Source organism: Meleagris gallopavo, chromosome 7, assembly GCF_905368555.1.
Source record: "Meleagris gallopavo chromosome 7, MGAL_WU_HG_1.1, whole genome shotgun sequence".
Classification (NCBI taxonomy): domain Eukaryota; kingdom Metazoa; phylum Chordata; class Aves; order Galliformes; family Phasianidae; genus Meleagris; species Meleagris gallopavo.
This window is the reverse complement of record NC_139410.1, coordinates 35,963,567-35,975,652: the sequence shown is the minus strand read 5'-3', so window position 1 is coordinate 35,975,652 and position 12,086 is coordinate 35,963,567. Positions and strand designations below refer to the sequence as shown.

The window sequence follows — 12,086 nt, the reverse complement described above, 5'->3', positions numbered from 1 at the left end:
GAAGCGGCTGTGTCCTACAGAGCAAATGATCGGGGCTGTAGCTGTGTCAGTTACAGCAAAGCAAACCCCTACCAAATTGGGCAAAATGTTAAAGCACCGTGTTGCTTTTCCTGGAGTAGTTTTCATCGAGAGCTCAGGTACCTCACGGTTACTACACGAGGTTCTTGGAGTGGATGTTGGACTTTGCAGAGTTGAGCCTGAATTGCAGGTTAAATTGCATGTCAGTAACGGGTGACTGAAGGACACCAGCTCAAATCCTGCTCTTCCTCAGCCTTCAGGTCAATATTTGTGCCTGAAAACTGAAGTCCAGGAAGGCAAACTCAGAACCAGGCTCCTTCTCTGAAACGAGTGGAGTTTGTGTGCTACCAGTGCTGACCCGGCGTAATGGCAGTCAGGGTGCTGCTGGGAGGCTGGGATGCTGCAAGGAGCTCTGCAGCAGAGGGTGAGGGTGAGGTGGTGGGGAGACCAGGGTGAGTGGGGCCCAAGTGGGCCATCAGAGGGGGCCATGCAGTGGGAGGAAATAGGGTAAAGGTTTTAAATTGAGAGAAGGAAGATTGAGGTTGGATGTCAGGGGGAAGTTCTTTGCTATGAGAGCGGTGAGGTGCTGGAACAGCTGCCCAGAGAGGCTGTGGATGCCCTGTCCATCCCTGGAGGTGATCAAGGCCAGGTTGGATGGGGCCCTGGGCAGCCTGGGCTGCTCTGAAATGTGGAGGTTGGTGGCCCTGCATGTGGTGGGGGGTTGGAGCTTCGTGATCCTTGAGGTCCCTTCCAACCCAACCATTCTGTGATTTGTGATTCAGGTGCCACTGAATCAGGTTGTGGGGTGAGACCGAGTATTGCACAGATGGCCCCTTGGAGAATGCTGATACGTGTCCTTAGACTGAAATGTTTTGTGCTTTTAATAATATTAGAGATACCATCCTGAGTCTTTGTAATATGTAATACTTTTATTTATCTGAACTCTTAAATCCTGAAAGTCACTGTTCTAAAAACACCAAAATTCATTTGCAAGCAACCTTGTAAGTGAGCCTTCAAAACTGGAAGCGGTGTCAGTGGTGAACTGGCTGTGCTATGTGTAACCCACCTGCATGCCCTGCACCCCCACCCACGAGCAGTTTGGCCTTCTTACAGCATGGGCAGTGCTCACAGACCCTGTCTGCACCCTGTCGGTTGGTGGCAGAGATGCTCCCTGCCCACTGAGTGCCTGGGCTGGGCCCTGGCCCCACAGAGCTCTTCAGGCCGAATGACTCCGAGAGCCCTTCTGACCGCAGCGAGGAGCAGCAGCTCTCACAGAGCAGATGAGCCCTGTGTGCCATTTGCTCAGCTATCAGCACTGCACCAGGAGCAACTTGTTCCCCTGACGAAGGGCACAGGGCAAGGGCACCCTGCAGGACAGTCCTTCCATCCACAGGGCAGGAGCCAGAGGGGCACATTCTTATTTCCTGAGCAGTATTGATGCAATTCCAGCAGTTTGAGACCCAGCACACCAGCACAGCAGTGTTTGCAGTTGCACCTCCCCTGCTCGCAGGCAGCAGTGCCTCTGCAGCTCTGGGGACGCGTGGCCCCCCAGTCTGTCTTTCCTGCTTTCCAGGCCCACTTGCCCGTGGTGTGGGTTGGTCCCCTGGTGGCGTGGGGATGGCATGCCCTCAGTGGCTGGAAGGCCGCGTGTTCCCCGCCGCAGCGTGCAGCCCCAGGCGTCTCCGGATGAAGGCCGCCACCAGGCGCTGCGGCCGCTGCTGGTATTCCTGCAGCACCTCGTGGGATGCCCGGATCTGGTCCCCCTCCAGCCGGTCCAGGAGCGTTACGCAGACCACGGCAGCTGCAAGAAGGCCCGAGTGCTGCATTGCAGGGTGGCTGAACCCCAGCGGGCTGTGCTGGGAGCTGCTGGGGGCTGCCTGAGGCAGGGCATCAGAAGGTGTGGGGTGGGCGCGAGGCCGGGGAGATGGGACGTGGCTGCATCGCTGCAGCTGAGGGGTGCACCCAGGCCGTGAGGGGGGGGAGGCGTTACTTCCCGCTCTATCCAACAAGTACTCAGGCCTTTTGAAACAAACTTGTTTTTTTATTGAGCCGTGGCATTTGTTTCAGTGTGCTTTTTCTAACGGAAATTGCTAGGAATGCATTTTTGGCCTCCACGTCAGCTCTCACAACACACCGAAGCTCCACGCCCTGCAGGAGGAGCAGGGCGGCCCGGGGCAGCACTCACCTCTCAGCCCGCACAGCCCGCACAGTGCAGCGAACGCCGTCGACTCCATTTCAATGTTTCTCACGCCAGCGTCATGAGCTCGCTTTAAGTACTCCAACTTCTTTTCATTGGAAAAAGAGCACAGAGCTCCATCTAATCTCCCTTGACCTTGAAAGGAAACAGAACCGTCACTGCTCGCCCTTGCAGGCAGCAGGCACAGTGACCCAGGCTGTCTGCAGCGCCAATGTTTTGGCTGGAGCTGACCGAGTTTTCTTTTGCATAGCTACCTCACTCATGCCCCTGTTCACCTGAACTCTTAAGGCCAGCACACCACGTCTCTGTGTAGAAGAAAAAAATCAGTGTAGGTTTATGCTGTATAAAGGAAGACCCGGCTGCTGAGCAGGAGGCATCTGGCACTGTGCTGGGACAAATAAATGGTCGCAGCCCCTCCGAGGCCCGTGATGTACATCAGGTGGAGGTGTGCCAGGTTAAATCCAAACAACTCCAAGTCACTGTGGGAGAGGCATAGCAAGTTGTGCAGAAAATCAGGGAGAGAAAAACCCCCTTAGCTTAGGTTTAGTTCTTTTAGGGACTGACTCTGGCAGCGGGCAGTGGGAGCTGTTTGCACATTGCATTACCGGCTTCAGAGGCACCGCTCCCTGTGCTGCTCCCTGTGGACCTTCATCAGCCCAAGGGGTCCCCAAGGACCCACCGCACATGGTGCCCCCCAGTCCTGGGCCTCCTCTCCCCACACCTGCCCTGCAGCCAGCGCCCTGCACCTTGTGCAGCCTCCTGCAGTGTGTAGTCTCGCTCCTCGGGGTGAGCAGAACCTGTGGCCATGCCAACCTGGGCATCTTATTGCTGTTCCTACTGTTAATCCCCTTTATGAATTTCTATTTAAATAAAATTTGGCCTTGAGGAACACACAGATGGTTGTATTCACAAGCAGAGGTTTACAGATAGTTCTCAGTCGATTAATTCTTCATTTATTACATTTCATCTACTCTGCAATCAGCACTTTGTTTTGAAAAGGAAACAGTTCCAGAGTAACCGAAGCTTGTTTGCCCAAACGTCACACACTTCCTGACATTCCTCTGGTGTTTGGCTAACACGAACTTACAGTCCTGTCCTGAGCAGCAGAGCATGGCTCATCTGCAGGGATGGGCTGCGGACCAGGGCTGCTTCTCTGCAGCCTGAGGCCATCGACCTCCCACTGCTGGGGGTCCTCAACCACCCACACTGCCATGCCACAGCTGGGCCAGGTAGCAGCCGCCCAGCTCTCCCATTGCTCCACCACCACCTACAGCAGTGCCAGCCATACGGGTGACACTACGGATGTAACGAGGTGCCAGGTGCACACACATCCTATCAGCAGAGGAACTCTTGGCCTGGCTAAGTGCTGGGATTTGTAATGGACGCTCTAGAGGCGCAGACCGCTCTGAACTGACCCTGACACACCGTGGGACAGCTGCAGCCCGTAGGACTGGCTGCACAGATAGCTCTGGGGAAGGACAGCCAAAGCACGTCTTACCTTCATAGAAGTCATAGGTGCACATGGTGTGCCCGACGAGCGTGGGGAAGTCAGGAGTGGCCTTACTGCAGGCCAGCAGCTCCTCCACAAGGCCCCCGTCCAGGTCGGTGCCCCGCACCACCACGTCGCCCAGCACCACCTGCTCGAACCGCGGCTGGAAGCAGGCGTCCACCGCCCTGTCTGTGATCACCACGGAGCCGGCCTGCACCCCTGGGAAAGCAGAGGCTGAGGCTAAGCCTGAGCTCCCGGTGCTGGTGATCTGCTGCGAGGCTTCAGCACCACAAATACCTGCAGGTATCTGTGCGATGGGTTTTTAGTGAGTGAAGCAGATGTGAGGGAATAATTGGAATTTGTGTGGTGGCACAGATGTATAAGTAAAGTGCAACAGAATCAGCAGATGATGAATGACTGAGAGAGTGCTGAGTGATGGCACTTTAATTGCTGATGGATGCAGAGCCATGCCCTGGCACCAGGCCGTGCAGGTGTGAGCAGCACCGCTGCCCCAGCAGGCATTACGAAAATGTGCTCTGCTAAGCCGGTCACCAGGATTGTGCTGGGTTTGAACCCAGAATAAAGCAGCATGTTATCTGACACATGGGGGCCTGACAAAATGCAAAGGCTCATAATGACATGACTAATTGTTGAAAAAAAATTGCTGATAGCCTTTTGCCTGGAAAAAAGACCTGGGACAGCTCACCTAAGCCTCCAGAAGTACCAATGCGTATAATGGTGACGTCTCGGCATTTGGCATGGTGCAGCAGTTTGATCAGCTCGTGAAGCATGATGGACACAGAAGGGATGCCCATTCCGTGCTGTTGAGAGAAGAAAGAGCCATTCTGTAGGTGCTGGATGGGTGACGGCACTGAGCTCAGCATCACACCCTCTTCCCACTGCAGAGGCCAGCAGGTATTATCAGGGGGAGCTCTGTTCCTGCAGCCTGCCCAGGTGGAGCTCCCGGCCCCTTCTGCCCTCAATGCTGTGTTGTGCCCCAACACCACCGCCTGGGGCTGGCAGAGCCCCTGCAAAATTCGTGCTCCCCATGGTGACCCTTGTCCTGCTCCTATGCCTCCCATCTCAGTTCTTCGCACTGTCGTAGGCACCAGCCTGCTCTTGGCTTGGCCTTTAAAAGTACAAGATGCTCAGGAGTATGGCCTTTTTTCTACGATAAAGGCCTCCGCTTTTTTCTTTTAGCCAAGGCAGCGAGCAGCGGGGTACAAGGAACACCTGCAGGGCTGATCCCCAGGATGTCAGACTGATTCCCTCAGCCAGGTTGGACTTGGTTTTGTCAGAGGAACCAGATGGGATCCCTGCCATGAGAGCAGCGCCAGCTCCAGGCCCAGGCACCCTGCAGGCCAGCCCAGCACCCAGCGCTGTCCCCGGGGAGCAACCACTAACAGAGGAGGTTTTGACCAACCACCTCATGTCAGGGGAATACCTTCAGCCACACTTCATAGCTTGTGCAGGGTGGGAAGTGTTTTTACCAGGAACTGTCACACTGCTCATCTCATGAGCAAATTCCTGCACGCTCATTTTGAATTCCATGTTTTTTAAATAGCGAACGCAACCGAGCTGAGAGCCCGTGCTGGAATGAATAGCGGGGACGGGTCGGTGGTTGGACTTGATCCAACCTGAATTATTCTGCGAGAAGCTGAGAGCAGAGGGCAGGGCAGGGCTGCACACGGCGCTGCACTCACGCTGATGGACAGCAGCGGTCCCACGCGGTACATGGCGTAGCGGTCCGTCCCCGCGCAGATGTCGGCCAGGTCCTCCCCATCGCCCTCCAGCCCCAGCTCCTTGTGCATGAACTGCGCAAATGCCCTCATCCTCTTCGGGCTGCCGCCAACGCAGACGAACTGGGTGTAAAACGCAAATGTGTTGGCAGCGCTGGCTACAACAGGTACCGCGATTCAGCCTTCAGCGCGGCGGGGTCCGCAGCGGGATGCTGCCTCCTCGGAGCGGCGCAGGGCACTGCACCGGAGCCGGGCAGGCCTGGGCTGGAGGGGCCGAGCCGCCGAACCTGGTTGGGTATCGCTTCCAGGGCAAGAAAATCTGCAATAACTCCACTGTCGTACATCCAGCAAATGTAAGCTGCCGGTACGCCTAGTGACAGCAGAGCCAAGCCAGATGCCTGCTGGTTGTCTAATTTATTCTATCAGCAGCATCAACTGCAATCAGAGAGCGCTGCTGATGACACAGAGGCCACGGAGGCGGGGAGAAAAGGGACACGTTTTCACAATGTTCATGCTAAAACAGTGCTGCCCAAACGCCGGAGGAGACCGACCCTCGGCTGCAGAGCAGCTGCTCTCCGGCAGGAGCACACACGGCCGGGGGACCGCGCTACGGGACGACAGCACGGTGCGACGAGAAAAAGGGCGAGCCGCCGCCCGGTTCGGCCCCTGCCGGTTACCTTTACGTCCCCAAACATTGCCGGCAGGTCGTGCGTCTTCGTTCCCAAGTCCAAATGATACAGGACGTCCTCATCCATCGCCTCCAGGTGCGGGTTTTTGATGTGGACGAATCCACCGCTGCGGAGAGACGGGGTGAAGGTGAGCGGGGCAGCGGGAGGGCGGACGGCCTGGGGGGGACGGAGCACGGCCGGGGACGGGACGAGGCGGCAATGCGGGGCAGCCGCCTCCTGCCAAGCCCTGCTGCCACACGGGGGGCCTCCGCGTTACAGCTCTCGATGCCGGTAACCCCTTCCGCGTCTTTCGCCTTTGGCAGAAGGGATTTCTCAGTATTTGTCATCAGTTCGTCAGTGGCGGCCCCAGCTCCTCCTTTGGTGGGGCTCTGCCAGAAGCGCCCGGCAGGTAACACGCTGTGCCACGTCACACGGAACGGCTTTTTAACGGGAATTTTGTATTCGCGTGCCCAGCAACGCAAGCACTGAGAATCGGGACTGTGCAGGCACCGGGAGGTCGGCTCGCCCTGCCTGTCCACGTGCTTTAATAAACGTAAACAAACAAAAAAAAAAACAAACGGAGATTGATTTCGTAAATCGGGCTTAAACAAACCCAGAGTACGTTTTTCCCGTCCCAGTCACAGCAGCTCAGAACCCGCCGGGACTCACCCCGAGTAACGCGTCGTTTCGGTCATGACGGCTCCACCGGAGGCGGCCCAAAGCGGGAGCGGCGGTCACAGCGCCCGCAGCGGCTCCGTCCGCGGGCTGCCGGGGCCGGAAAGAGACCGCGGAGCTCCGCACGGGTTAAATGCCCTCTCCCCGCTCGGCGCGTTGCTCAACACCCGCGGCGGACCCCCCTCCCCTCGCGCCACCTCCCGCCCCTCCTCGGGGCCGTTCCTCCTCCGCCGCCGCCCGTTGGCCGCGGAAGCCGCTCCGCCGCCGCCGGGAGCCGCGGATTGGCCGCCGCCGCGGGCTGTGCCGCCGCCGCCCCGGCCGCGCCCGCCGCGTGTCCGCTCGCCCTTTGCTCGCCGCCGGCGGCCGCCGCGTGGCCGACACATGTGCGGAGCGGAGCGGAGCGGCTCCACGTGACGGGATCGCGCCCCGCGGCACCGCCCGCTGCCGTGGCCGATTTCAGCGTGCGGGGACTGGAAAGTCGCCAGAAACCAAGCGAACCGCGCGTCGGGGTGCGGCGGCGACAGCGGCAAAGAGACGGAGCGCGAATCGCCGCCGCGGGGCCGAGCGATGACCGTGCGACGGGCGGGGACACGGCGGCTTCGGGCGAAAACAAAATGGAGAGGAGAAACTCGTGCGCGAGTCGAGGCGCTCGTACCGCAGCACGCGCCGCAGCCGCGCCCCACAGCCGCCGTCCGCAGCCGGGCAGCCGCTCCCCGACGGCTCTGCAACAACGCGCGGCGCCAAGCAGCGCTTCTGCGGAGCCGAGGATTAAAGGCGCGTTTTGCGTTTTAAAGCCCGGTCTCGTTTCTCTGTTGCCGAACGGCCTTTTCCTTCGCCGCTTCCAGCTGCGCTCCACTCTGCGCACAGCACGGGGCGGGACGGCGGGGCGCACGGGGACCGGCATAGGGCAGCGGGAGCGCGACTCGTCGAAGCCGAGCGGGCGGCCGCCGCTTCCCACGGTGCTGCTCTGCCCGCGCTCTCCGGATCCCGCCGCGCAGCTCCAGGCGGGACCAGCGCTACCCGCAGACACGGGCACGCGCACGCCTCGCGCCGCGCCGCGCGGGATGCCGGGAGCGCCGGGGGTTCCGCGCCGGGGGTCCCGCGCCGCGCCGCCGGCAGGGGGCGCTCGGGGGACGGGCATCGCCGCGTCGCGTCGGCGGCAGGAAGTGACGCGCCGAGCCGGCGCCCATTGGCGGACGCCGCGAGCGGGTGACGCCCTCCGCCCCGCCCCGCCCCGCCCGCCGCCGCCGGCCCATTGTCAGCTGCGCGCCGCCGCGGGGCATGCGGGGGGGGCGCGCGCCCGCGCCCGCTCAGCGCCGTGCCCTCCGCGCGGCCGCCGCGCCGCCGCCGCCCATGGCGAGTCCGCCGTAGCGCCCGCCGCAGCGATGAGGAGGTGAGCCGGGGCCGGGCGGGGAGCGGCGGGGCCTCGTCGGCCGCGGGGGGAGCGGCGGGGCTCGCGGCCTGCCCGAGAGGCGGCCCCGGAGGCGGAGGGCGGCGCGGAGGCCGGGCCGGGGGCTCGGAGCGGGGCTGCGGGGCTGGGCGGCCGCGGCCCGTGCCGGCGTGTGGCGCCCTGGGGCCGCTCCGCCCGGCCGTTCCACCGCCTCGGCCGCGCACAAAGGCGCTCCGGGCTCCGGCCGCTCGCCTTCCCGCGGGCCGCGGCTGCTCGGGCGGCCGAAGACGTGGCGAACGGAGTCGCTCGCCGCAGTAAGGCTGCGGTAAAATGGGGCCGAGCGCTTCGACGGCCCCGTCGGCTGCAGCAAAGCGGCTCCGGCGGGCTGCGGCGCTCCGGGCGGTGCTGGGGAGCCGTGAGATGCGGCCCCGGGAGCCGCGCTGCGCTGTGGGCGCTGACGGAACTCCGAGCGCCTGAAATTCCCGTCTGCTCTCCGTGATGGTCTCTGCGTGCCGCCTTCCTGCCTCTGCTCGAAGAGAGCGCGGCGCACCGCGGCACGGCGGGCGCTTTGCCGGCGTCCTCCCGCTTGTACGCACCGAGCTCTGGTGCTGCTTGACAAGTCTCGGGTTGCCTTGAGGCTGCGATGGGCGAAGCCGAGGCCGCGGATAAGGACGGGTGTTGCTCTCAGCCACCTGGCTCCTTTGGCCGGACCGACTTGTAGAAGGCATCCCTGGGTCTCTGAAGGGGAGCAGGAGGTGCCCCATCTCCCTCCGCCGTGCCTGCCATGGCCCTGCAGCCCTGCCAGCGGGACTGGCCTGCTCTGTGCTGACTGCTGCCGTTCCACCTCGGGACGAGGTCTGTGCCTGTTGCTCTGACTCAGATCAACCTCCACCGTCTCGGCTTTTAAATTGTCAGTTTTTACATGCTGAGCTGTAGCGAGGCCAGCAGCGTGGAAGGCGAGGCTGATAGTTAAATGAAACAGCCGGAGGGAAGAAAGCTGTTTCATAGATTTCTTGTTTTAGTTCTTACAGCGTGGTATTGAAGTTACAGCTGAGAAAGGGAAATCCTGCTGGCCTTCTGCTGGTGGTGCTTTGGAGACACCGTTCACAGCCTCTCCCCAGGTTCTGTTGAGCAGTAACTCTTGGAAACCCAGTTCCTTATAAAGCTTTATACGTGTGTAGTGGGAAGCGTTTTGGTGTGCAGCTGTTGAGGCTGTTACCTCCTGTTTGTATTCCATAGCGAATACTGGAGCTGTGTTGGTTAGTGTGAAAAGCATTTGTGAGGGCAGCAGTAGTGCCTGCAGAAGTTCAGCCTCGCCCTCCTCAGACTAAACTCACACAATAACTTTGGTCGTATTATCTTTTTAACGCTCTTTGAGACACCAGAGTTCTTGTGCCGTAGTAGCCAGATACTTGATATTCCTGTGGTTGTTTACACTCTTCTATATTAACATGCATTAAGTTGGCTGCATTTTTTTCTGCTGAGGCGATGTGTTAAAGCTGATCTCTAGTACCAGTTATTAAGGTCCTTCAGTAGGAGAAGGAGAATGTGTTGAGGAGCTGAGGTGAAAGGGGAGGGCTAAATATAACCATTTCCTGCAAAACTTATCTATTTTTGAGAGGACTTGTCTTCCCGATGCACAGAAAGGCTTCTTCTCGCTGCTTTGCTGCTTGTGGTAGTGCTGTGGCTGTCCGCGATCTGGCTCTGTTGGTAGGTCCCAATGTGTACAGGGAAATACAGGGAAGCATCACCAATGCTGTGGGGAGGGAGGTGTGGGGCAGCCCCACTCAGCGCAGCACCGTTGCCCCGTGGCTGCCCAGCACAGAGCTGCCTTGTGCTGTCTTGCCCAGGTTGCCCAGCACACCGCAGGAGACACATGGAATCACAGAATCACTTGAGTCAGAAGGGGCCCTAAAGGACACGTAGCCCAGCTCCCTTGCGCTGAACAGGGAGGCCCACAGGTAGATCAGGAGCTCAGAGCCTGGTCCAGCCTGACTTTGAATGTCTGCAGGGATGGGGCACCCACCACCTCTCTGGGCAATCTGTGCCAATGCCTCAGTGCACTTATTGTAAAAAATGTCCTCTTTGTATCCAATCCCAATCTCCCCTCCTTTAGTCTGAAACCATTTCCCCTCGTCCTGTCACAGCAGACCCTGCTGAAGAGTCTGTCCCCTTCCTTCTTACAGCCCCTTTAGGTACTGCAGGGCTGCTCTCAGCTCACCTCACAGCCTTCCTGTCTCCATGCTGAACAGCCCCAGCTCTCAGGCTGTCCTCGTAGGGATTTTTGTGGCCCTGCTCTGGTCGCTCTCCAACAGCTCCGTGTCTCTCCTGTACTGAGGACTCCACATCTGGATGCAGTGCTCCAGGTGAGGTCTCACAGCGCAGAGCAGAAGTGCAGGATCCCCTCGCTGACCTTTGATGCAGCCCAGGATCAGGTTGGCCTTCTGGGTCACAAGGGCACAGTGCTGGCTCATGTCTAGCTTTCCACCCACCAGTACCCCGGCTCCTTTTGGGCAGGGCTGAAACACATCACAGAGCTTATTTGGGAGGAATGCAGGTGAGTCTGTGAGAGGGATAAAATTGGTTCAATGCTCCCACAGCCCTGCTCTGGCCTTGCTTAGCTCTCTGAAGCCGTATTCTTGGGAAGGGATGAGCAGTGGGCTCCTGATCAGTAACAAAGAATCTCCTTGGAGGTAGGAGGCAACACAGGCAGTGAAACAACATCAGCGTGGCGGTGGGTTTATTTTATTTACCAGCTGGTACTCTGAAGCAATGCTTAAATATAATGAAGTCTGATGTTAAAATAGGATCTAGGAACAGCCGCCATAAATAACCAGGCCCCCTTTTTAACCCCTTCACTCCTGCCAAAGGGGAAGAAATAGTACTTGAATTTGTTCCCATTCTTAGGTATTTAGACTCTCAAAAGAGGATCGCAGTATCTGCCCTTGTATCTTTTAGTCTCTTCTGTGTATAAACAGGTTAAAATCTCAGCCTGCTCGTCTGTGTAGCTGTATACAGCAACAGGAGATCACAGCAGTGTGCCAGATGTAGTAGATTTCAGAGTGGGAATTGCTGTCTTCCGTCCTTAATGTGAGTGAGGATTAGCAGGGCTCCAGTGGGCCTGGTTGTGGGTTGGCCCTCACAGGGGTGTGCCAGCATGCTTGGGGATGGCTTGTGTGAGACCTGAGAGTAACCAGGAGTGGAAGAGCTGAGGAGCTTGTTGGTCACAGTGTGCTCTGATGGGGGCTAAGAACACACCTTCCGAGCACGCCCTCCATGGAACCAAAAAGCCACGTATGTCTGTGAAGTAAGGAATGGTATTTCTTGGTGTTGGAAACCTAACTTCACAATAGTTTGGAAGTTTTTTTGAGATCATCAACTTAGAAACAGCTGTTGACTGTAAAGTATAGAGAATTTAATGGAAATGCTTTCAAGAAGCTCTTCTTTCTTGGCTATTTTTGCAGTTATAACCCAGTTTTAGAGCAGTGCTTCCAAAAGCACGGAGCTCTAGGTGGATGGGAACATGGCAATAACCGAGGTTCCCTATGGGCCGGGCTGTGGGTGTGCTTTCCTGGAGACCCGGCCCCTCTCACACAGCTGGGTGCCCCCAGGCTGCCCCCCTGTCCTGTCGGCGGCCCTTGCTGCTCTCCGAACTTTGCCTGGCTGACGAGATCAGCAGTGACTGTGATTAGAAAGGCTGGGTTAATTGCCGCTGCTTTTGTGTTAGTGCTGTGGGACGCTGACTTTTCTGGATGGATCGTCAGGACTGCGTTGCTATTGCTGGTAGTGCAAAAGCAGGATTTCAGAAAGCCGCTGGTGTTCTTTATTAGCAGTTCAGGTGCTGACCGACCCTGTGATTCATCTGCTGGTGAATAGTCAACATCAGGTGCTGCATCACCGTCTCAGCCGG

The 12,086-nt window shown here is 58.6% G+C and overlaps 2 protein-coding genes across 5 annotated transcripts in view; one reads left to right on the top strand and one right to left on the bottom strand.

Moving 5' to 3' along the window:
- Positions 1 to 926: 926 nt before the first annotated feature.
- On the bottom strand, positions 927 to 9,412 carry UPP2 (uridine phosphorylase 2). 2 transcript variants are annotated; one of them, XM_085228122.1, is made up of 7 exons: positions 6,781 to 7,542; positions 6,121 to 6,238; positions 5,408 to 5,566; positions 4,411 to 4,525; positions 3,714 to 3,923; positions 2,204 to 2,350; positions 927 to 1,819 (listed from the first exon to the last, which is right to left on the bottom strand). In XM_085228122.1, exons 1-7 carry the CDS (start codon positions 6,804 to 6,806, stop codon positions 1,647 to 1,649), a joined length of 948 nt encoding a protein of 315 aa, XP_085084248.1. In that variant the 5' UTR covers positions 6,807 to 7,542; the 3' UTR covers positions 927 to 1,646. The 2 variants fall into 2 exon arrangements, 1 of the variants encoding a protein (XP_085084248.1); XR_014884357.1 differs by lacking the exons at positions 927 to 1,819; positions 2,204 to 2,350; positions 3,714 to 3,923; ... (1 more) ...; positions 5,408 to 5,566; positions 6,121 to 6,238 and adding an exon at positions 6,245 to 6,653 and having other exon boundaries at positions 6,781 to 9,412.
- Positions 8,040 to 12,086, top strand: part of ACVR1 (activin A receptor type 1) — a 44,328-nt gene continuing 40,281 nt past the window's right edge. The window contains exon 1 of one of the 3 annotated variants that reach the window (XM_085228099.1): positions 8,040 to 8,179. Coding sequence is in view for 1 of the 3 variants with exons in the window: in XM_085228098.1 (XP_085084224.1) it covers positions 8,172 to 8,179 (8 nt within the window). In the remaining 2 variants the exon portion in view is untranslated. The remainder of the gene's footprint in view (positions 8,180 to 12,086) is intronic. The other 2 variants (XM_085228098.1, XM_085228100.1) reach the window with 2 other exon arrangements.